Raw genomic sequence first — 24,703 nt, forward strand, 5'->3', positions numbered from 1 at the left:
AGAAGGGTTCGCCACTCAGGGAGTTTGGTGCAAAATGGCCTCTTTATTAACACAGCTCCTGCCTTATATAAGGCAGGAGCAGAACTTGCCAGAAAAGTGGTGTAACCGGGAAGGAGCAAGGGCGGAACATGCTAAAAAAACCAAATAGGGAACGGATGGCCAGATAAGGAAAATAGTGCAATGCAGCAATAACTGACCAATAAGATAACAGGACATAAGAACATATGGGATAAAGGGGATTTTTAGGGAAAATAGGGTACAATAAGTGGGGGAAAATACAATAAACCATGAACACAAATTCATAACCCAAAGTGCAATGGTTTAATTAGTTTAAATCATCATAAAGGGGTTTTGTTTTCACGTGGTCTCCTCTTCTTCAAAATTCCTCCTCCAGTCCTCGTAGTTTTCATCGTTCCCACCTCCAACGGTTCAGTAGGTAAAGCAAGAGCTATATACACAAGCAAAGCAAAATAAAGAATTCATAGCATCCTTCCAGTCAGCAAGCAGGTGATGTGTCATTTCCAGGAAAGCAGGGCTTCATCATGTGCAGTGGAAAATTCCCTCAGATTTATTGCTGAGCATGACATTGTATGGTATCACAGCACGGGATACCCCTTTAGTTAGCTGGAATCAGCCCAATCTGTTGTGCACCCATCAAGGTATTCCCTGGGGTGGCAGAATGAGAAACAGAGAAGGCCTTGACACTATGTAAGTACTGTTGAACAGTAAAACATCCCTGTGTTCTAAATGCTGTTTTCATCACATAACTAAAATGTATCATCACTACAGGCTACTACGAAGAAAATCAGTGCCGCTTGAGCCAAAACCAGTGTAGGTACTTTTTCAGATGGAAACTGAAAGATACCATTTGTGATTCCTTATGGCCACTTGGAAGCATTTAATGGATGTCTGTAAGCTGCTGATGGATCAAACTATCACTGGTGTGTGATCCAGCTGATATTCTGTGATTCTCAGTAGTCTGTGTGATGGAATTAGTGCTTACTACAGAGCAGCTATGACTTCTTAGCTTAGAACCAAGCTGCTCTTGTGGTCTGCTTAAAAAGGAAAAATTACCTAATTTGTTATCAAATATTTATTTGCTCAGTTCCTTTCTTTTATGATATAGCCACAAGAAGGAAAGAAAAATCCTGTCTATAGCTTCATTTACATTTATAACCTTGCTAACACTTTCAGGCCATTGACTTATCAAATGGGTGGTGCTTGCAAGCAGTTTCAGAACCAGAAACAGTTGCATCATCAACCAAATCTTTAATGCTCATTTTTACAACTAACCTTTTCTGCATAACATCCAGTAAGTAATTATCAGGTATCTTTGTTGATATTGCTATGGTGTTCATAATTTTGCATCTGTTGTTGAAGTGTTGAAGACTGAAATAAGTAGTTTCTATTCTAGTATGTAAACATGTTGTATCTTCAGTCAGACTACTGGCCACTCAGAAATCACAGCTAAAAATAAACTCATCAAGACTTTGTTAACTGAGATCCTGTGTATTCAGCAACTCAGCAGGGTTTACAGCAGTCTAATAAGTGTCTTCACAGTAATCAGCTTCTGAACTTGTCTCATTAATATCATTTTGTGGAATCCAATTCTTTAGTGTGGAAGAACAGCAAGACAGTGAGGGCTGAACCTGCAACACAGGGAGTTTTCTCAGCTACTTTTCGTGGCCACTAGGATTTTTTCCTTCCTGGAAATTTTCTGCTCACTTTAGGTTGGCAGGGGTCTGTTTGGGAATAGCCCCTGTTTGTTTGCCCCTTTTAACAAGTTTCTTTACTACTTTGCAAAATAAATAATGAGAACCAGTTTCAGTTCCTAAATAATGAAAATGCTGTTAAAAGATAAGTCCTCTTGTAACACAAAATCCATTGGAAAAGACACATTTGTATACAAATGCTGAGATAGTCATGTTCTAGTGATAGGAATAAGCTTTTACATTGAGCAGATGAAATGAAAACACAAATTTTAGCATTACTGAAGTAGGTTTGGTTTTTTGCAATTGCTCTGTCCACTTGACCAGTGAATAATTATTTCATTGCAGAGCTCTGTTAAGTTGAACAGATAGATGTTTTTGCAGGGGCTTTCACTCAGACTTTGCGATACTGATATTTATAGGGTACGAAAGCCTCTTTAAAAATGCCTAACTTTTTTATGAGTATTGTTATTAGTAGTAAAATAAGTGGCTACCTTCATATTGGTAGCTCCCTCCAGTGTTTTCAAACTATTCAGCACAAACTGTCCTCCTTTCTACTGATTTGAGAAGTAGTTGAAGGATAAAAACATTGTTCATAATATAATTTTTTTTCTACCCAAGTATTATTGGATTCACTGACTCTGCAGTTGATTATTTGTTGCTAGGCTGTGACAAGTCTAAATGATTATCAGAGACAGACTCATAAGTTTGTTTGTATGGCAGAAAAAAACCCATTCCTTTTCCTTGGAGGAAAGATATGATTCTCATTTCATTTAAGTTAATAGAAATGAAGTAATTTCAGTGGAGCTTGCCCTAAATTATACTAGCTTTCATAAAAGCAAGATCAAGGTTTGTATTTCACTTATCTATTCTCTGCTATAGAATTTTAACACTTTTAGTTTATTTTTTCTTTCTAAATTCTCCTGCATCTCCACCCCCAATCTTATAACTGCAGTAGACAGTTCTACTCCATTCCTATGAAATGTCACTGTGTTTACAAGTATAATATGATTTTTATTTTCCACTGAACAGTGCATTGTGTTAGTGACTTCTGAGTGGCTTTGTTCAGTTCATTTTTCTGCTCTTGGTACTATTTCTGCCTTTGACCTTGGAGGGTTTTTTCTCAAACGATAAGCAATGAGTTCTCATTCCTCTAGACCAAATTATGAAATGTGGCCAAAAAGTCTAAACTTTTTCGAAATGGTCATAAATCTTAGGTTAATTTGGAGTAGGAGAATAGCATCTTGCCACCCATTTGGTAATTTTTAGAAGTAGCAAAGCAGTTATTTTCCTGATTTCCCCCCATTTTGGAGGCTTAACCTGTATATCAAAATAAATCTCCATAGAGTAACTCAATATTAAACCATGTCTAAAATGTCATTTGTACATTGTGCAAAAAGCTTTTACAATACAGAACTGAAGCAAAGTTGGGGATTCATCCAAAAACATGACCTCTGTTCTGTGCCATGTTAGCCACTCTTAAAATGTTTCATATAAGTGCTGTTGGCACATATGTTCAAGTGCAATTAGTTGCAATTAGTAATGCAAATGGGTCTTTCTGTATATTTTCCTATATAAAACAAGTGAATTTTGGGTAAAGCTCCATAACTCACATTCTGAAAGCCTTTAAAGGGAAGCATACCCTGGTTTAGAAGATAGTTTCCTGGAATTGAAAGATATGATTTGGTTTTATATTGTTTGTTAGTGAACTGTGCACGGTGTGTATTTTGAACGTGAAGTCTCTATTGGAGGAATACAGGTTGTATTTTTATTCTAAGACCATTTGATAAAAATACAGCTTAAATATAGGAACCTCACATTACTGTTTTCTTAGATATTAATCTTAATAACAATCTGAAGTTACTTTTTTTTGTGACAGGTGGTGAAATTTACAAAATCCTTTGAGCTGTTATCTCCAAAATGCAGCGCTGATGCTGACAACAGGTTAGTGCTCACGTCTTCTGTGGTTATGGACTACTTTCTTTTTCGCAAAGTTTTAAATTTTTCTTCACCAAGCTTTTATTTGCTTATGGAACTTTGGGTAGATTTGATTGAAGAGTGTGAGCCTACAGTTTTTACTCAGACAAGACTCCTGCTTGCTTCAAATGGAGACTTGCTTGAATAAATAGATGTGCCTATATTTATATATATGTGCATATCTCAGGTAAGAAGCTAGGAAAAAAACTGACTTTTTATTGTTGAACTTGTGGATAACACACATATTGTTTTGCATGGTTAATACTGAATTAAAAATTACAGAATTATTTTAGATCTCTTACAAAATGCCTCTGTTCAGTGTGTTGAAAAGTTTCCAGTAAAATTTTATTTCTGCTCTTGTCAAATTGGAAAGCCTAGAAACCTCAGAGCATATATATTTCCTAGAAACTGTGTTCATGTGACTAAATCTCATTTGGGAGCCCAGTCAAAAATGGAAGTATACGTTTTACTTACTAGGATCTGTGTAAACATTTATAAAAGGCTAATTTTAAGTAGTAAGAGAGAAAGATTTTTCTTCATGTAGGGTTGATATATTAATTCCTATGAGATTATACCAATGGTAACAGTTCACATAAAATGCCCTACATACCTGGTGAGGGGAGGAAGATTGAGGGCTCTTGTGAGCTTTGTTCCATCTTTCAGGGCTCAGTGTTTATCATATTTTGCAAATATGATAATCATATAATGTAAAATATAATACATTTTATGCAAATTAATTCATACTGATTCTGAATGAGAATTCTCCATATCAAATGCTCGTCATAAACCTTCTCATGGATCGATCTTGCAGCATTAAAAAGATGGGTAGTGTTGTTTTTAAGATGTGCAAACTGACAGCAGAGTCCAGGGCCACATAAAAGATGGGTAGAGGCTAGATCTCTCTCATGTCCTGTCCACTACTTCAGATATGGGAATGGTGAGGCAAATCAAAAACAAGTGATAAGAAACAGGAAGATTGAAATATGAATAAATAATCTGTGATTCATCTGAGAATCACAAGTTGCTGCTTTTGAAAGAGTTTCAGAGTAGCAGTTGGTCTTTCCTAGGGGGTGAAAATACATTTCTTTTGTTCGGGGACAGGAGTATGAATCAAGGGATGTGGTTGTTATTCCTGTTTTTCTCAAACTTGATCTGTATCCAGATTAGTCAAAACAATGTAGAGTGGTGTCAAGATAACCAAGCTGGCTCGTTTCTTGTTACCATAGTTATATTAGCATGTTTCCACAAAGCAGTTTGTAGTAGCCTGCTCCACATGTAGTCAAGTCAAGATTATTTTAACTTTAGTCCAAGACACGAATAAACACATGAAACCTAGTAGCTAGTCTTTATAAGACTTATAAAGGTATATTTCTGTGTATCTTAATATAAAGATGTATTGCTTTTTCTTGGGTTTTTTTATCCATTGAACAGTGAAGTTGGTTTTACAATGACCAAGGTTAGACTGGTAGATATGACATCACATTTGGATCTACCACAGGCACAGCTTGAGTTACTGGCACTGTAGTGGGAAAATAAAGGTTATTTAGGATACAGAACAATGCCGTGAGCTCTTGACATTTGAGTATTTTTCTAGTGAGTTTTGCCCTTTTCATTCTATGTTCTGCAGCTGTAACTGAATATAGTCATGAGACTTTACATGTGGAAAAAAAAATGGCAAGATGAATTTCTTCATCATTACAGCAGTTAGGATAAATATTTTTCATTTGAAATTTTAATGGAAATTCAAAGAAACTGTAGTCTGAGAACAGTTCTAGTTATAAGTTTTACCTGAATGAGAGAGAAACTCTTAGGACAATACAACTTTGCATGCCCTAAAATACTTTCTCACAGAGTTGAAAAAGAAGTTGGCTTTTCTTTTGCATTTCTTACATGTGACTGATAGCAGCTCACCTGTTTAATCCCTAAACATTATAATAAATACTCAGAGCTTTTTTCTTTGCTGTTAGTTGTAAAGAAATACCTTGCAATACCACATTTGAATTTATCTGTTCGTTTTGCAATTTTCCATCATACCATAATCAAGTTTGTTTATTATGCACAATGGCACACTGATGCCTGTTTTTGACAGTGATTTTGTTCTTGAAGTACAGATTTGCCAAGTCTCCTAAATTTTCTCTCCCTTTGAAAAAATAATACATAAAACTTAAAAGTCTTGAGGTTTAAGTTCTGATATATTCTAGATGAAGATGAGCCTGATGGAATGTGCTGCAGGCTGTGTTTTCCCTGCACAGAAGCAGCCATTTTTGCAGATGGGATTACATTTTAGCAGGTAGCTGAAATTACAGTTCTCTAACCTGAGTCCCACTGGTAGTGGACACGTCATTTGCCTGGGCCAGAGTATGTGTTGTGTGGGCAAAAATATCTGTGCTCCTTCCCATTTGGGCTGGTACAGAGGAATTGCTGAAATCCCTCTACTGATATTTCACCACCACTGTCCCTGGAATGTTGTGCCTCTCTTCCAAAGTATAGGTGTAAAGCATTTGTTAGGAATGGAGACAATGTAATAAAACCTACTTTTAAAACTTTTTCAAGAATTTTAGCTTGTTTATTTGACTTGAATTCATTTACTGCTTAAAGTGCTTGACACCCATGAGGCAGTCCTGACTTATGTGTCTTATATTAATATAACGATAATACCATTCAGATTTTTAACTGAGAACTATGCATTTGAAATTAGATTCTTATACTTAAAGATTTTTTTCTTCTCATGTATTGATGTCCTGAAATAAACTTTGAATTATGAAGGTGACTCTTTTACTTAGCTCAAAACCCCTTATATTATATATATGTAAAAGCTCATGTCAAAGTATACACATAACATTTATTATAGTCACTCAAAATTCTTATCCCAAATGAAAGTTGATACACTTAGATTTGTGTAAATCATTATTATTACCTTTATTTATAGTCTTTTAAGAATATTAAGTTTTCTTTCAGATGAGTGACATAGTTGAATTAGTCTCCAGAGAATCAATGCAGTTGACAGTCAATCCTTTCACTTTGATTGAGTCTTTCAAGGATTTTACTGTGCATCCTTCTTTCGTTCATGAGCATTACTTCGAAGCTTCAAGCTACTGTACTCTTCTCCATAGCCTCTTCATTGCTTTTTTCTAAGTAATATTTCTCAGATGTTTAAAATCAATTAGTTATCTTCTCAAAACTAAGACAACATGCATTTGTTTATTCATACATGAATAGCTAGACCTTACAAATGTCAAAAACCTGCCTGCAATAGGTCAGTGAGACCTTTCCTGCTGATTGGATGGGGTATAGGGAGAGGACTTTGAGGTCTGTGTAGATACTGAGTTTTCTGGAGAAGCTGCAGTGGAGTGTGGTGAGTTGAGCCCATAATTCATGTCTTATGCTCATTTAGTGATAGCTCTCTAGACCCTCAGTAATTGTGGCAGAAGCTGAACCAAGTAAAAAAAAAAAAAAAAAAAAAGGAAACCTTCACGTGTTGTGTGACTGCTTGGATCCACCTGCTGCAACATACTTGAAGTATTGATTTTAAGACTAATTTCATGATCCCTTCTTCAGCCATTCAGGTCTGTCATTTCAGACCAAAATAAAAAAAAAAGAAAAAAAAAGGCATTTTGACAGGAAAATTATTAGAACTAAGAATTAAAAATACCCTGATATTATTTAGAACTGTTCTAAATATTATTTAGAGCTTTAGGTGGGCCTATATACCACAGAAACCTGGAACATAATCCGCACTGGATTCATAGGTAAATGCATATATTTATCATATATTTTACTTACTTGGGATGCTGATGCTATTTTCAATAGGAAGAGTTATGTAAAGAAGGGAATTTTTGAGGTACCATTTCAATAAATACCAAATTACTGTTCCACAGTTAATTCTTGGTAACTATTAAAAATTGTGAATGGTTCTGCCTTTCCTATGAATATGCATATAAGACATGCTGGACCTGCAAGTAACACTGATTATATTCTTCTTTTCCCTTGCTCTGCATTTTGATAGTTTCAAAGACAGTGTGGAAAAATCATCTTATTCTGACTGGCTAATAAATAATAGCATTGCTGAACTCGTCGCTTCCACAGGTCTCCCAGTGAATATCAGTGATGCCTATCAGGATCCTCGCTTTGATGCTGAAGTAAGAGATTTTTAGAAATGTAAATATATGTTATCTTTTTGGCATTGCAACTAATATAAAAATTTTGTCAGTATATCCAAGTAACTCTAAAACATGTGAATATTTATTTTGAATTTTTTTTCTAACCAGTATGTGCTCCTGATGGTCTTTCTGGTATTGACATGGCTTTACAGAGTAGACACAGATCACTGAATTATTGTATGACTTTAGGCAGTTACTTTGTCCATCATTCTTTTTATTCCTATTTATAAGTGATAACTTCATCTATCATGTGCTTTGATATTTATGCAAACTGAGTTTATTGATGTTCAGTGTAGCACCACCATCAGTGTTAGCTGTTGGGGTCACAGGGGCTGTACACACACAGGTTGTAAATAGAACTGATATCAAGGCAGAAATGTTGTTTGTGATTTAACTTAGCCAATTAACCTTTTAATTTGCTCAAATACACATTGGATTAGTTATTTCTTTGAGATACATATCGCTTTCAATAAGAGTTGTTTGTGTATCTTAAGGTATCTTATTGTGTTGTTTGTGTGTTTTATTCATTTCAGCCTCAGTTAGAAAGCTGTAGCTGCAGATAAAAGTCTATGTGTATACTTAACATCTAAATAAATATTAGAGGCATATAGAAGGACAAAATCTTCACTGAATTCTGTCCAGTGAAACAGTATTACTATAGAGGATTTAGCCAGCAGTTGAGCAGCACATTAATCAGTGGACAGCCTTGGTCAGAAAGCTTCCCAAACTATATTACTACAATAAGAGTGCTTGGAAGTGTTTCATGTTGAGAGTTGGCTTGGTTCGAGTTTTATTCCATGCATCATTAAAGGGATTATCTCTCAAACCCACAGAGTTTTTTGAAATAAGAAAAATAAAAGGGGCCTGCTGTAAAAAACTACAAGAAAGCTATGTTGATGCTAATACGTTCAGAATTTCTAAAAATACAATTAATGCCTGGGGTTTTTAGACACGCTAGCATAAAGCATGCCAATCCTTGATGTTTGCAGTTGTACTTTTATTATATCATGTCCTGAATAATTCAGCTGTCTCTTATTTGTTTCACAGTCCTTTCCAAGCTAGAGACACTGCCCAATTTATGTAGAGAAAAAGAAAACAATACAAAGGGCAACAATTATTTTCTTTTGATGGGTTCCTGTGAAAATTTAATTCTTAAAGTCAGGTTTTGCATTCAATTATTTCTATAGTCAAGTGTAGTAGAAGGAAAATAGTATCCCTTATGACTTAGGTGGAATCATACATACAAACATTTGTAGTTATGAACAGATATTCTGTTCTCTGCTTCTGTTGAAAACACTATTTTTTTTCAGAACACTAATTGTCATTTTCAAATGTTTATGCTCAACTTTCAACTCATTCACCAAGAACTTAATGCCAAAGTATTTTTGAGTTCATTTTAAGGCATATATCTGTAACAATTGTTCCCCTGCTTCTATGGATTTTAGGTGTCACTGATTTCAGTGATGAGTTCTGAGTATGTATAATAAGCAGAAATCCTGTTAAAACCTGAGTTATATCTTTTGCTAGTTAGGAGATCACAGTGATCCCCTCATGCTTCCAGTATATGAATTATTGCTGGTCTTTTACTTTCCTTTTATTACAGATTGCCTGTAGCACTGGCAGTTTTAGTAAGAGAACATCTCCTGATCTTCTGCAGGAGGGCTCATGTCATTCTTACTCTAATCTTGTAAAAAATATTTTCGATTCATCGGATTTTGCAGCAGTGACACTATGGAATAAAGCTTATTAACTGTAGAAGAGAGGGAATCAGTGACACTTATGATAAATTGTGAAGTTGTATACTGTATTAGATAGAAAACAATAAATGAGGCAGTAAATTGTCATCAGAACAAAAGGAGCAGTTATCTCAAATATTGGTTTTTACACCATCCTTCCATTTCTTACTAACTTACACTTCTGCACAATTCCCCGCCTACTCTTGAAAATGCATATTTCCTGTGAGCCTCCTTTTACAGCTGCGTTGCTAAGTCCAATTTCAGTTTGACACTTGGGAACAGTATTTCTAAGGCACACTTGTTCAGTGGAAGTTGTCTCCATTAAACCACCAGTGTAAGTAATCCAGGATTTGTCTGGATATTGCCTCAATTGCAATTTGTCTTTAGTGCCAAATCACACTCAAATAGTGTAAGCTTTGTGTGCCAAAGATGCCAATGTTTAGATTTTCTTTGGCAATTTTTAGAATAACCCTTATGACCTTTTGTTACTGTGAATGAGGTTTCAGCAGAATTTTTTCTGAGTGAGAGCCAGTCCATACAGAATGACATTTTTAAACATATACTTACTCCTTGACATTTCTATTACTATAATTTAAAAGGCTGCAAATGGTACCTACCACTAATGGAAGCTCTCATTTCTACATTTCAGGCTGACCAAATTTCTGGCTTTCATATAAGATCTGTTCTGTGTGTTCCTATATGGAACAGCACCCACCAAATAATTGGTAAGACCTTCCTCACAGATGCATAACTTTTGTGCTAATGTAAATTTAGTTCTGTCTTTTTAATTCTGTGTTCCTTCTCTTCTTTTTCACGGCTGAATTTTGTTAAGTTATGGTATCTAGGATGCATGCTAAGTGTACATCCAAGAAGGGATGTTTTGTCTTGGATACTGCATGGACTTTTTCAGCTTTCCAGTTGTGTCACTGTTAAGTTATATATTGAACTGAAACATTAGAACTAATGCGATGAAAACAAAAGTTCTAACAATCCTAGTAAAAAATGTTTGATGTCTTTCTTGGGCCTCCCTCTTTAGTACACAACTCAGGCAACTGTTTCTGCATCAAGAAAATGGTCATTTCCCTCTAATGATATACAGGGAAGACCTACTGGAGGGGCTGTGGCAGCTGTCAGAGTTGCCTGTTGCAGTGGTGTTTGCTGGATCAGGATATGACAGGGTTTTATTGGATGTTTGGTAGGAGGCTTCCCAGCTATGCTACACCTGCAGTTGGCCCTGTGTTATTGCCTACTTTTGGCACAAAAAAAAGGTGCTGTTTGTAAATAACAATGCCAGATTCCTCTGCTAACTTTCCACAGTAGAACTGACGTCAAAGCCATAGCAATTTAAATTATCAGGGCAAGAGTGAGATCCCTGTGTTGTGGCTGTCAGTAGTGCGTCGGTGAAGGCACTGGATATCATGCAGGATATTTGAGCTTCTTTAGTAGAGATGATGTGGGGATTGAGTCTTAAAAATACAGCTTGTTGCTGCTGTGAAGTGTGCATTATCTTAAAGAAGTAGAAAGAATCTGATTCCTTGACTGCTGACGACTCTTAAAGGACTTTTCTACGGGCATGTTGTAGCTAAATGAAATAGAAATGGTTTGTTGCAGTAGAAATCAGTATTACTTCAGATACAGACAAGAGCTTTGAACACTTTTTCAAGTGGTTTAAGGAAAATGCATTTTTTTCATTGGTCCAGTTAATTAATAGATCAGTCATGAGTAAAAAAGGACTTATATACCCAGGTGATGCTGAACAATCAAGATTTTAAGAATGAAGGTACTAATTCAGCACATTCTATTGCTAACTCCAAATTGCTAGGACAACTTACGTGATTGTTGTTAGCAAAGTGCTCAAGTTCTTAAGCAGATCTTTGACCTTTTGTGAAAAGCACTGTGAGTGACTTATAGATTTGCAGTATTATAACATAGGGAGTAAAGAATAACAATTGAAAGTAAACTGAGTACTGGTATCAGTACAATCGGACTTTTGCACGTTTATGTCTGTTTAATGATTTTCAGAAGAAATATTTGCAATTTTGCTTTTCAGTTTGAAATATGTATTTTACTTTTTACCAATGAATAAAACACTCTGAGAATTAATTCATATTAACTCTTTCTAAAGGGGTAGCTCAAGTGTTGAACAGGCTCGATGGGAAATCCTTTGACGATGCTGACCAGCGACTGTTTGAAGTAAGAGGCATTTAGTTTTTTAGCATTAGCATACTTTTCAGCAGGATTTGGTATTTCTGAGTAATGCTAGGGAGGGGGGAAAGAATATGTTTTCTATATTTGCAGTTTGATATTAATTCTCAGAACTCCTCACTTAATAAGGTTGTATCCTAATTAAAACAAGTTTTTGGCATCTGATCTCTCTTATCTGGAGGCCAGTCACTTACCTGCATTCTTAAGATAACCTGTCTAAGCATGATTATTCCTAATATTTCCACGCAATTTCTTTTAATAATTAAGCCAGCAGTCATCTTTGTGTTTGTATTATAACTGATTTATAATTTACTTTCTTTTCTTTTTTCTCTTTTTTAATTTTAGGCTTTTGTTATTTTTTGTGGCCTGGGTATCAACAACACAATTATGTATGACCAAGTGAAGAAATCCTGGGCGAAACAGTCTGTGGCTCTTGACGTACGTGTACATCTTCATGACACCTGTTCTTACTCCTAAGTATCACATGTAAAGGAGCCTACTGCTTCTGAACTTATTCAGTTATTTATTTATATATTTATTCAGTAGGTAGAATAATTTTGTGTATCTACCTCCCTGCACTTTGGGTTGTCTTATTAAGGTAATGCTGAAAGGAAACTTTCTCAAGGTACACTTAGCTGTAGAGCGCATGCATAGCTTCAGTAATTTTGAACCCGGATATCTCATTGGATGCCTGTGCTTTTTACATTAGAGGGTGCAACAGTGGTGGTGGGGAATCTAATTTCTTAGAGATATAAGTGTAGGAATTAATCTATGTGTTATATGTATTTCCTTGTCAGTAGGATTTTTAGTATCAAAAGTAACATCTGCTGATCCCTTATCAGATGTATGTCTTGCTAGAACAGAGTCAAAGCAGGATGGGTGACTGCTCAGTAAGAGCTCTGCTGTGGGCCAAGGCCAATACATAATGCAAGGTCCTGGCATTCCAACACATTATGTCTTTCTGTAAAATACTCATAGAGGAGCTAAATGGATGGAAAGCTTTCTATTTTTTTCCTTATTGCTCTTCCTGTTTCAGCTCCCCCCCAGTTAATGATACCTACCAGCTCCTGTGAAGTAAATTCTAAAATGCAGAACATTTAAAAAAAACCCATGATTATTTCAACTTCTAGAAGCAGATTCAACAATACAGCACTATTCTCTGTCATGTGTCTGGAGATTTTAATTGTAATCATATTAATAATAATATTGGCAAGAACAAAGCTTGGAGTTTTGAGGATAGCTTTACAAATTTGCATTACTTCTACTAAAATAATAATTAAGAACAGCTTGAATTAAATTTCATATCTTTTAAAAAGCATCAGGCAAGACCAATTAATCTTAAAATATTCCCTCATGAAAGGGTAACTTTACTAAGATTTCAGTATCATTTAAAATTCCACATGTGCTAAGTGAAGAAAATCATCTGGTGACTCTTGGGGATGATCCTGAGCAGGCTTAAAAACTGGACTCAGCATATTCTGTAATCCCTCATGTGTGCACCCCTTAACTGCATACCTCCTTTGAATTTATACAGTACCCACCATTACAATAAGAACCACAAAAATAGATTTGAGTATTTCTCCAGTAAAACAAAAACTAAACTGGATTGATATGAAGAGTCTTTTTTTCCCTCTGCTTTAGGGTTGGAAATATTAATCTGTGTATGTAAGTTCTATCATGTGGTCGACACAGGCATATTAAGACTTTTTGAAGTCAGTAAGACTGTTTGTGTTAGAAAACTTTATAAGCATAAGTGGCTTTATTTATTATTCCTCTATATGTATTCATTTAGGAGGAAAAGAGACCTTGTCAGGCCTCCTGCAAGATCCCTTATTCTTTAAATTATATAGTCATGAATTAGTATAAGCCTTCTTATGTCCCAGATATTTGTGCAATATGACACCTTAGAATGAATACTCCTCCTGGCAAGAAAAACAAGCAGTGCCAGATATCACACTCAGATACATAGGGATGAAAGTTGACGTAGACACTTGTTATTTGCTACTGAAAGAAAAGAAAATTAAATTTTTTTCAGTTTAAAATACAGCTTCTTTCTTAGATCTAAAAAAGACTAGTAACCATATAGCTTGCATGGAGAGTAGAGGTTTGATAAATGGCCACTATTCCTTAATAAAGAATAATTCTTTCTATAAATGAGCAACAGTGCTTGATAATATTTGTATAGAGTGATGGAAGAGACCAGAAAAATGTTTAACAGTAGAATGGTATGAGCTGAAGGACTGTGAATCAATTTTTCTGTAATAGAATCCTTTAGTATTTATGTATTTAGCAAGAATGGCAATGAATGGCACTTGAAAATGACATTGATATCAGATGTAAAATAAATCAATTTGATATATACCATAATAAGATTGTTATCCAGATATACTGATACAGGGTTTTATATAGTATTCTCATAAGACTGACTAATAAATAGAAGACCAAAACTTAAATAAATGATGGGGACAGTTTACAGGAGTATACCATATAATTCAAAACCAGGCTAAATGGTTTTTTTGTATTAAGGATACAAAATTCGCAAATGATTAGAAGATTAGAATAATAAATATTAAGGAAGACTGTAAAAATCTAGAGGGATATAATGAATGCAGATAAAGGAGAAACTTGACGAGAATTTTGGTATTAAGTGTAATCTGTCATAGCAGAAGACATAATTTTACTAATTTTAACAATTTCTGTGCATAGTTACAATACAATTGGAGAGAAAAATAGATACTACTTGAGAAAGGACATGATGTGTAGTTATAGAAAGTAAAATGTGGGACAGAAAAAATGAATTGGTGTTTGTTATTTATTCTTTTATAGTGCAGGAATGAATTCCTGTTACTGTAAAAGGTGACATCTCTAAAACTGATAAGAGTAACTACATCTTGGGACTTATTGCCACAAGGTATTGTAAGTCAAGGGCCTTTGACATTCATAGATGAAAATTATTTCAAAATGAGAAGCATACATCAAAGCTTTGGCACATAAAGCAGATTGGGTGTTGCTGTGTGGTGAGGAGGACCTGTCCTGGCCAGGAGTGCTCTGGCTCTGTGAGGTCCCCCATGGACCAGGACCTTGTCCCATGCATAGTCAGTACTGGTGAGTCCAGTACACAGACTGGCTCTTCCACCTTCTGGAGTGCTTGTTCAATGTTAGTGTTGTCACGTAAGATAGAAAGTATTCCATATAAATGGATGAATACTAATAGGTAATGAGAGGAGGTTTGCAGTACTTTGTGCATTTTGTTTGATGCTGTCATCTCCAGAAGGGTATTGAAAAGAATGTCAGCTGTAGCACAGAGGTGCAGTGATGTGCACAGGCATTACAGCAAAAGTCATTTTTTAAGTTCTGTAAGTCTACTGTGATTTTTACATTAAATTCTTTTTATTTTGATTGTAGAACTCCAGGAGAACAATGTAGGAATCCTTGTAATATTAAATTACTTATTGTCCATGATTCTCTATAAAATTCCCTGCAACATAAATGCCAAATGCATGCCTGATAACCTGCAATTAGCTATTATGTGCTGCCATTCAGAACTGAATTACTACGTACAAATATTAATTAAATTTGCTTTAAACATAATTGATTAGACTGTAGTACAGAGCCCTGATAGTTCTATTTGTCAAGTGTACAAAACTGCTTTTTCTCTTTTCTTCTGGGGCAGGTGTTGTCTTACCATGCAACATGTTCGAAGGCAGAAGTTGATAAATTTAAGGTAAGATTTGAGTTTTTAGTTATTTCTGAAAATATAAAAATAAATTAAAATGGGCGTGGATTATCTGAGAGAAAATTTTTACATCAAAAGCAGAAAATCTTAATTAACAATGATTTATAAAGGATGTATCACATGTTAGGCTGCTGAGGAGGAAAGGTGGAAAAAAAAATATCTTTCAAAGGATAAAGACCTGCAGTGGTGGGTGCACAGTGGCCCACCAAAGTTCCATTGAACTGGTTGAACTGCTGCTGGAACTGCATGTCAATGTAGTTTGGTGGCCTCCTCAGCATGGACCACCATAGGGAAGTCATACCATGTAGGAGATGAGGAAGAGACTAGAGAAAATAAGAGGGACTTGAGACTTTATGTGCTTATAGTGTGGAAGCCGTTCTGTGTTTACTGAAAAAGCAGAGCATTGACTGTCAAGATTGTGTGTAGGCTGACAAGGCTGGGTGGAAAGGTGAGGAATCCCTTAACTTCTGTAAGCGCCCTGGGCAGAATGTTAAAGTGATGTGTTCCGAATGTAGCATTGCTAGGGACCAATAATTACATGTTCTCTCTGCATCCTGCCTTGCCACGGGATAGAAAGTAGGGGGAGCAGCGATCTTGCTCTTCCATCGCTGGCAGCACTGCAGAGTTGCTTTTGTGATAGACTTAGTTGGTCTTTTTCTGCTTGAGGAAACACGTGGGGTTGACACTTCCCTTGGCTGTGAGGAGGCGATGTTGTAGAGAGCTCCTACTGTTTGGGAGGCTCTTGTGGAGTGTATCAGTGTTGGTTTCCTGTACATAAAGTGCATCAGAGACTGTAGCGAGGTCTGGGCAGGAGATCTGGACTATTGTGACCCCGCAGTGCTGGCATTCCCTGCTCTAGCACCCTGGCACCTGTCTGACTGAAAAATAGCTGTTGGGTCGTTATTTTCACACTTGGCTGTCAGGCTGGAACCTGCTCTCTGCACCACGGGGATGACTGTGGTGGAAGGGGGAAGACATGGGTGTCTTCACAGAGCTGATACTGATGAGTTACCTGGGCTGAGGAAAGGCAGCTCTTGCTAGTTAATTAGTTTGTAAATTATTACCCAAATGATGGCTGTGCCTTAAGACTATATCGACACCTGGTGATAAGAGTGTAATATTCTCCCTCCATTGTAGTTACTGGTGCAGTTACCCATGCTTTTGTAAGCTGAAAATTAGATTACTGAATTATTACTGGAACCCAACACTGCAGCCAGGGGAAAATACTTTTGTGTGCATAATAAGTTGTATTCTGTGTTTGGCAAAAAGAACACTGAACACTGTTCAGAGAGAGAGGAAAGAAAGGGATAGAGGACCATTCAGTTTTTTTATTTTGTTTTGTATTTTCATTTACCTTAGAATAAGCACCTGTAATATAGTTTCTATGACTGTCAGGATTCCACCAGTATCTTTGTACACACCAGAACGCCGTCCTTCTTGATTGCTGTCAGCCATTGAAAGACATTCTTCATGGTCTATGTAGTTGAAATAACAGCCTGCTATATTACTCTACGGACTTAGATGCTAGTGTGATGAAAAGCTATTCTACTTGTTTTCCCAGGTGACTTCATTAATAGATATGCCAGTCTCCAACTAAGAAATGTCTTGTCATTATCCATTTACCTTGAAGGCGTGCAACTATCCATTTAATGGTAATGATAAGGTAAAAGGAAGTGAAAAGCATTCATTCATTAATAACTCCAAAAGATACAATTTTTAATAAAGAACATAGATGAGAAAATAAGGAATATAACCAAGCTATCCTTAAACTAAGCTAAGCCATTTTTTCAGAAAAATTTTTCCTTTCCTGTATCGTTGTCTCAGTTTCAGCTCCTGACAAAATGAGACCCAGGTAGTCTTTGTTAATGCTTCACACCACTGGATCTAAACAAACAAAAAGAACAAAAACCCAGAGATGACCAGCACGTCTTGTGGGCCTGTGACAAGCTCATCCCCAGAGAGGGCCATCCATCTGTGGGATGAAATTACTCCCATCTCCCCACTTGCAGAGCTCTGGCAGCCGGTCTCCCTGCTGAGATCTCCTGAGGCATCCTACCCTGAAATCATTGCTCTTTTCTCTATTTGTTACATTGTTATATTTTATATAAGCCCTTTGTTATATTAGGGTCATCTTCTAGACTTGACTGGCTAATAAACCATCCCTCCCTCTGGGGGTGTTTGGGGCTAAAACTGTCCCCTCTCTCCTTGGTGATTTATTGGCAGATGTCAGAGGAAATGTCTGTTAAGATTTACCTGATGTTCTGGTTCAGGCAGAGCAGTAACATATACACGATAGAAACATCTAAATGAGAGTGATGCCAGTAGTTCACTATTGGCTCCTGACTGACATGAGACCCAACAGTAATTAATGACTTTGGAGTGACAATACATTTGAGTTGACAACTTTTCAGCATCTTGCCCCACACATACTGTAACTGGACCCCAGCAGCTTGGAAGTAATTACATATTCCTGTAGTACAAGTTGTTTATTTTCCTCTTTGTAATCTTATTTTTAATGGTCTTAATAAAATGCTTTTCCATTAATATTTTAATATTTGATAGAAATTTTAATATTTGATAGAAACTGAAAAATTGCAAATTTACTTTATTTTTCCTCTGTCCAGGAGAATTATTACCAGTAAATTATTTTATTGCATTATAGAAAGCCTAGCAAGACTAGTTAAAGTTGATTTTTTTACTTGAAATTCTTTCAGTAATCTCTTGTTAGTGGATGGATTCACAAATATACAAATTCACAAATATATCTTTTTAAGAATTAAACATAATCACTGTGACCAGGTTCTGTAAACTAAATAACATTTATTTCTGTTTCTTGTAATTCCATCTAAGAATTAATGAAAAACAAACAAACAAACAAAACAAACAAAAAACCAAAAACAAACAAAAAGAAAACAATAAGAAACCCTTACCAAAAAAATACCTTTCTCCAGATGCTTGGCTGGAAACAAAGCACTATTAGTTGTGGAGCTGGAAAATACACAGGGAAGTTCACAGTATGGAACAATGAAACATGAATGTATGAAAATGAGCCATGTCATGCAATTGGCCAATGCTATATCTGATTTCCACAATTGTCTAAAAACAAAGCAGCAATGTAGATTCACGCAGAACATTGAACTGATTTTGCACATTTTTGAAGGGATTCCATTTCTGATGTTTCTAAAATATCGCTTTCATAATAAAAATCTGAAAGCCAAGTTTAAAAATGCTTATATGACTAGAAATTGTTCTATTAATGAATTGATGGAGGTTTTTTCTCAAAAGAGAACCCAGTTTTGTGAATCATTGCTGTAAAAATCTGTGTCACCAATCCTTTTCATTATCTGGGGATTCATTAGCGCTGGGGATTGCAGGCACACACTTCTCTGGAGGGCATTGGGAGCAGGACCAGTGTGAGCTCAGACACAGTGAGGGCAAGTGCTGCTCTGCTGACCTGGGTGGGGCCACTCAGTCTGCTTCCCACGCCCAGGGCGAGTGGGAATGGAAAATTCAAGGCCTTAACCCAGTGTGAGCTTGTTTTAGTGATAAGAGGGGGCTTAGCTCTCCGGGTAGATGCAAGACTGCAAAGACCTGGATTCAAAGCCTGAGCAAATCCTTGAGTCTCTGTAGGTGATAATCTGGCCCCAGGGGAGGTAATGGGAGGTTTGCCACTGATTTCAGCAGGATGCTTTGTTTGGCATTTGTAAAACTGCATAGTAATGTTTCCTCTGCCACCTTGCCTCTATTTATTCTTGGTAGCCAGTCTTTTGCAATGTGTTTTCTGACAGAACATCATCTCTGAAAAAAAAAAAAAGGTAAAATTTTAAGATCTAGTCCTCTTTTAATGCTACTTTAAAATGCAGTCTAAGTGAAAACTTGAGTTGTTTTCAACACTGTTTCAGTAGAAAATGGGTTGTTTTTCCTGAAGATGTGTAGGTTTTTAAAATGGGGGAAAACATGGAAGCTAAATGATAGAGTTTCAATAACAGGCAGTTGAATCTGAATTAATGATTAATCAGAATTACTTTTCTGGTATCTATGGTTATTCTCGTATTTAGAATATGCACTTTACTTCCAGGTTCTAAGAAAGAGGGTGAGACTTCTGTGAATGTTTTGTGGGATTAAAACAAGAGCAGTGAAAACATAAAATTTGTAGCAAGTATTGTACATAGACTATCTGTTGCCAGATTATTTTACATTTCTTTGCTTCTAAAGATTTTTCAACTTTCATCTTTTACTTTTGAATTTGGATTATTATGACTTCAAAAAAATTATTTAAATACAATATTCTGTTAAGTTCATACAAACTGCATAATATTTTTTAGGTTTTCTGATAAGTGCTGCATTACTGTGATAGGGAGATTTCTGATGCTACTCCTCCAGATACAGGAAAAAAAAAAACTTTACTTTCCATGGGCAGATGCAAGTAAAACAAAAAAATCCACCTTGAGTGCAAACTTTTCTTGTATATCTGAGAATGTGTGAAGTCTTCATCCTGATTTGTCACAATGCTTTTCCTCATTTGAATCTATACAACTATGCTAAATTTTGGCAGAATAAGCTAAAGTAATGCACCAATGAATCATAGCTGTATCAATAGTATTCTTATTCAAAATAAGAATTGAAAAAATTCTTATTTTTCAAGAAGTTAGAAATAGGTATGATTTTAAAAACTCTGGCAACTCAGTTCTCCCTTGTATTTTAGCCTTAAAAGACCATTCTGTTATTTCTGTTGTGTACTACACTTAGTGCTTTGCTATAAGCAGTTGTATGATTGGAATAGAAAAATTAAGACTAGGGAAGTCTGATTAATCTAAGATTGATGCTATCCTGTGACATTGTCCTGTAGTACCAGGTTTCTTCTTCCTGAAATTCAGGCTTTCCAAGCCTAAATATAGTTGTGTGAATGTAGAAAGCCAAGATACATGAGTAAAGAATGCAGAATTATGTCCAGGACAGGATATTTATAGCAAGAGTTACTGACTTCTGAGACAGTAAGGAACAAGTCCTGTGACTTAGCAAGCAGTCCCACAAACACACATCACCTTTAAATTTAACTAATGTAGTTTCCAAAGGGAATATGTAAACACTGTGCTATTATGGGTAATGTACAAGAAGCTATTTTTAAGAAGCAAACCTAATTGCGCAGCTGTGACTGGTGTAAGCCAGATCAATATTTAATGACTGTGATGCATTATTTATAGCCCTTTGAGAGATTCCCTTTTTTAGGTCAAACAGCACACAGGAGATACACAATGAAAAATAATATATCACCTGCTTTACAGAATCTTCAATTCAAAATGTAGCATGAATAACAATTCCTGCATTTCTCAGTTTTGTAGCCCGAGGTGTGACTATTTAAGTCCTACTTTGACATAGGGAGGCTTCTGTGTCTCTCTTGAAAACACTTTTAACTAAAAAACAGTGGAATGAGTTGATCCAAAAAAAGAAACAGCTTTGACTGCTACCGTATATGACAATGTAAACAGTTGAATTAATGAAAAATGATGGATCTAAGTGAACTTGATACTTGAAGTGAGTTACGTGTGATTGAAAATGAACTTGTTATTCATGTCTTATGTACCCTTAAATTCCTAAGAGTGGACAGCACAATGAAAAAATTGATTTTTTTTTAATGCTAATTTTATCTCCAATCTCTGAAAGGATTGGGAAAGCATTCCGTGGCTATGTTATTCTTTGCTGTGACGCCATCTTTCAATTTAGAACTATTTTAGTTACTTTTATATCCTTGTAATCAAATAATTTGTAGTGGTTTATAATAATTACTTTATAGTCTTCCTTAGTAATTAAATTTCAGAAAGGCAATCTGGCCTTTGTGTTTCAGATCATTTACGAAATATTGTCATAGAATATGAGGTTTTTATGCATTGATGACAGTGCTGTTTCAATCTGTTTGGTAACCTGGGTTTACCAAAAACCAAAGGCGTGTAGTCACACTGCCAAGTCAGTATTGCAAGCCACGGTCCCAGCCACGTGTAAGGTGAAACATGCACAGTTCTGTAGAGACCTGCAGTTCTGTGTAAGTGTGAAGCTCTTCACACGCTTCAGTAATTTCCAGATTGTCCTCCAAGGCTAGTCATACAGACTCCTCTTTGGCTGTCACAGAAGGGTGTGGGCTGGCACTGAGCTTTTCCCCAGTGCTATTCCAGCTGCTCAAGTTCCACTGAGAATAGAAACAATTTAAAAAAAAAAAAAGGAAAAAAATACGAAAAAAACATCGAGAGTAAACAGGGCTGAAGTGTTAATATGTTCCCTTTTTCCCTTTTGAGAAGGCACAGGATCACAAGATGTAAAACACAGTTTATTTCTCTGCTTTTCCACATCCACTGCCCACATATAAGAAAAGACCTAAAGCACTATGTTAAGAGTTTCATAATTCATGACACTGAGGTCTTTATTGTATTACATCATTTTTTACACTTTGACATGTGCCTATGTCTTCAGTTGTCATGGTAATAAGAAGTCAGGAACACATTGCATACACTGAAAATTATTACAGATAATAAATAATGATTAAAAATAAAATACTGAGGGTTTATACTAGTTTCTGAAATGTGAGGCTGTCATCTGTTGACTTCAGACTAGTGCTCTGTAGTTCAATTTTTTTCAATTTCAGTGAACAAGGAAATGGCATTTAGGAGTAGGGAAAGATTGCTCACAGTCTTTTCTCATGCAATGTTTACATTTAGAGACATAAAATGAAATTATCAGGGTACAGATTTTAATTTGATTAAAAATCTTTCTTCAGCAAACATGTAGCTAAACTATATGACCTATCACTGTAGATGTTAATGGGTTGAAGTGCTTAATTAACAGAAGGAAAAGGCAAATGGAGACCGATGTTCTCTGGGTCAGGAAGTCTCCAAAGTGCAGCTGGCCAAAGCAGAGAAGAGTGCACCAAGGGAGTATGTTTTCTCAGTTCAAATAATATTCCCTAAGGTTTTTTGCTTTAATTTGTTCCATGAAATAAAGAAAGTGGGATGTCAGACACAAGAGGCACCTGTTCAGGAATTACTTTTGAAGCTGTCCTGCTGGGCTAGTGTCATACTACAGTATGACATACTACATACTACTGCCCTAACTGTAGGGATAGTTAATACAAAAAACTAGTGGGAATTCTGAATTGGGTTTCAAAAATTTAAACATTCTGTTTCATTGAAATCAAGATGAGATTAAATTGCTGCAAAAGGTCACAGAAATTATTCCTCTTATATTTCTAAAATTACCATATTTATTATTTCAGGTGAAAACTTGGAGCTCCCAGAGTAAAATGTTCCCTTCCTTGCAAAGCAAATGAAATATGAGTTTTCCAGGATTTTGTGGAGGGAAGGCTTACAAAGAGTACTTTAAACTGGTGGGGCTCAAGCACTGAGCTGCCCGCTGGAAGGGGCCAGCCAGCCCTGCTTGTTGGCTATGGAGGAGTTAAAGGGAGGTCACAGTGGTCATGAGGAGACATCCACCCACCTCTGAATATTTGTGGTCTAACTGAGCACCTTCCTTGCCCTTGTCATATCATCTGAGCAGGGCAGGGCACTTCTTCATGTTTTGCCTTCCCGTTTGCAAAGAGGGTACAGAAATATTAAGACATCTGTGAAAGATTTCAACAGTTCTGCTTTCTGACTGCAAAAGATTTGTGTGACACAACTGTGTTGCATTTTTATGATAAGCCTGCACAAAACCGGTTTATTTTCTAGTGTAGGAGATAAGTAAATCCTGTTTTAAAATAAATTTTTCTCTTGAGGAAACGCTATCTACAATTAGAGATTTAAGGCAAAAGAAAGAAGCTTGTGCCTGAAAGCTAGATAAAGCCCACAATTTAATCATATACCCATGCCCAGACAATTTTTTCTGTTAACTTAAGAGTTTAGCACAGGTCATTAAGTGAATTTTTGAAAGAGATAGGCTTCTTTCAGCAAGGAATAGATTCTGGTCTGTGGATTACATCAGGAGAAGGGCATAATGCAGAAGTCAATAAGTAACTTCATGTGGAATTTTTTGAATATATAAAGGCAAAATGTATTTGTTCTTAAGTGTTAATGCTATACATAATAATCCTTGAGTACATTTACATTGTAGGTCAAAAAGAAGGATCTTAAGGATTATTATTAAAAAAAGGTGAAAAAACAGCATTAGTATTCTGACTGCAAAGTAAAGACATACAGTAACTAGAAATATTAAATAATAAATGACTGCTTCTAAGATCAGCTACTTCATAGTAGAGATTCAACCAGAGCTTGAATCTCCTGGTTAAAGACCTTAGCAGGTAATAAACTCCAATCAATGAAAATAACAGAAAACTAAAATATGTGCATGGGCAAAATATAGTCTTTGTACTAGTTGTTTTAAAAAGTCTTTTTCTTTAAAGCTGAAATAGATTTCAATTGAATTAAATAAATCGAAGGATTTCTGCTGTACTCTAATATTTACAGTAATAAAAAAAATAACATTCTAAGTCATTTAAAATACTACTGAGTTATTGCCCTTAATAGTGACTGTTTTTCAGTTTCTTAGTAATTAAGCACAGTAATATTGTGGTTTTAAAACAACAGACATTTTCATCAGAGGAGTAATTAAACACGATTATTAAGTTATCCATACTAAAAAAAGTGGGCTGCTACTTTGCTGCTCTCAAATGCTGCATTTTGTTATTTACATGGAAAATTTTGTTTCTTGCATCTCTTTTCATATACAAAACCACAATTGGGTAGGTCTTGAGAATGCTTAGAAAATCAAGTTAGAAATAGCAATTGTTGGGGACATAGTATTGCTCACAAGTGAGGATGAAATGATTTATTATCCAACAGACCTATTGTCTGTCCTTCAATCTGATCAACCATCATACTCCATAAGAATCTCTTGTCAGCTGGAAAACATTGGGGAATAAACACAGTTCAGCATTGCTACACCACTTAGCCAGTGACCATGCAAAAAAGTGATAAGGCATAGAATAAATTTAAAATGCCATGCAAGCCAGAGGGATGTCTGATTAATCCAAATAAATAAAAGAAAATAAATCCAAATTATAAGAAATCCATAAAAATGGCATAATGTTTCATATTCAAAATTATTTTTTATTTACCTGTGCTCGGATTTCTTTGTAGTCCCAGCAGACTGACAGTTAAAACTAGGAATTTTCTGGTCAAAAAGATCAAGTTGCTT

The 24,703-nt window shown here is 35.8% G+C and overlaps 1 protein-coding gene across 2 annotated transcripts in view; it reads left to right on the forward strand.

The window, feature by feature from the left end:
• The window catches only part of PDE11A (phosphodiesterase 11A), a 126,797-nt gene that overhangs the window by 50,058 nt on the left and 52,036 nt on the right, over positions 1–24,703 (forward strand). For both annotated transcript variants that reach the window (XM_017833980.1, XM_017833969.1), the window contains exons 5-10: positions 3,589–3,653; positions 7,693–7,825; positions 10,232–10,307; positions 11,708–11,775; positions 12,133–12,225; positions 15,461–15,511. In XM_017833980.1, coding sequence (XP_017689469.1) covers positions 3,589–3,653; positions 7,693–7,825; positions 10,232–10,307; positions 11,708–11,775; positions 12,133–12,225; positions 15,461–15,511 — 486 coding nt within the window. The remainder of the gene's footprint in view (positions 1–3,588; positions 3,654–7,692; positions 7,826–10,231; positions 10,308–11,707; positions 11,776–12,132; positions 12,226–15,460; positions 15,512–24,703) is intronic.

The sequence above is a fragment of the Lepidothrix coronata genome, unplaced genomic scaffold (genome assembly GCF_001604755.1).
Source record: "Lepidothrix coronata isolate B3197 unplaced genomic scaffold, Lepidothrix_coronata-1.0 Scaffold7, whole genome shotgun sequence".
Taxonomy (NCBI): domain Eukaryota; kingdom Metazoa; phylum Chordata; class Aves; order Passeriformes; family Pipridae; genus Lepidothrix; species Lepidothrix coronata.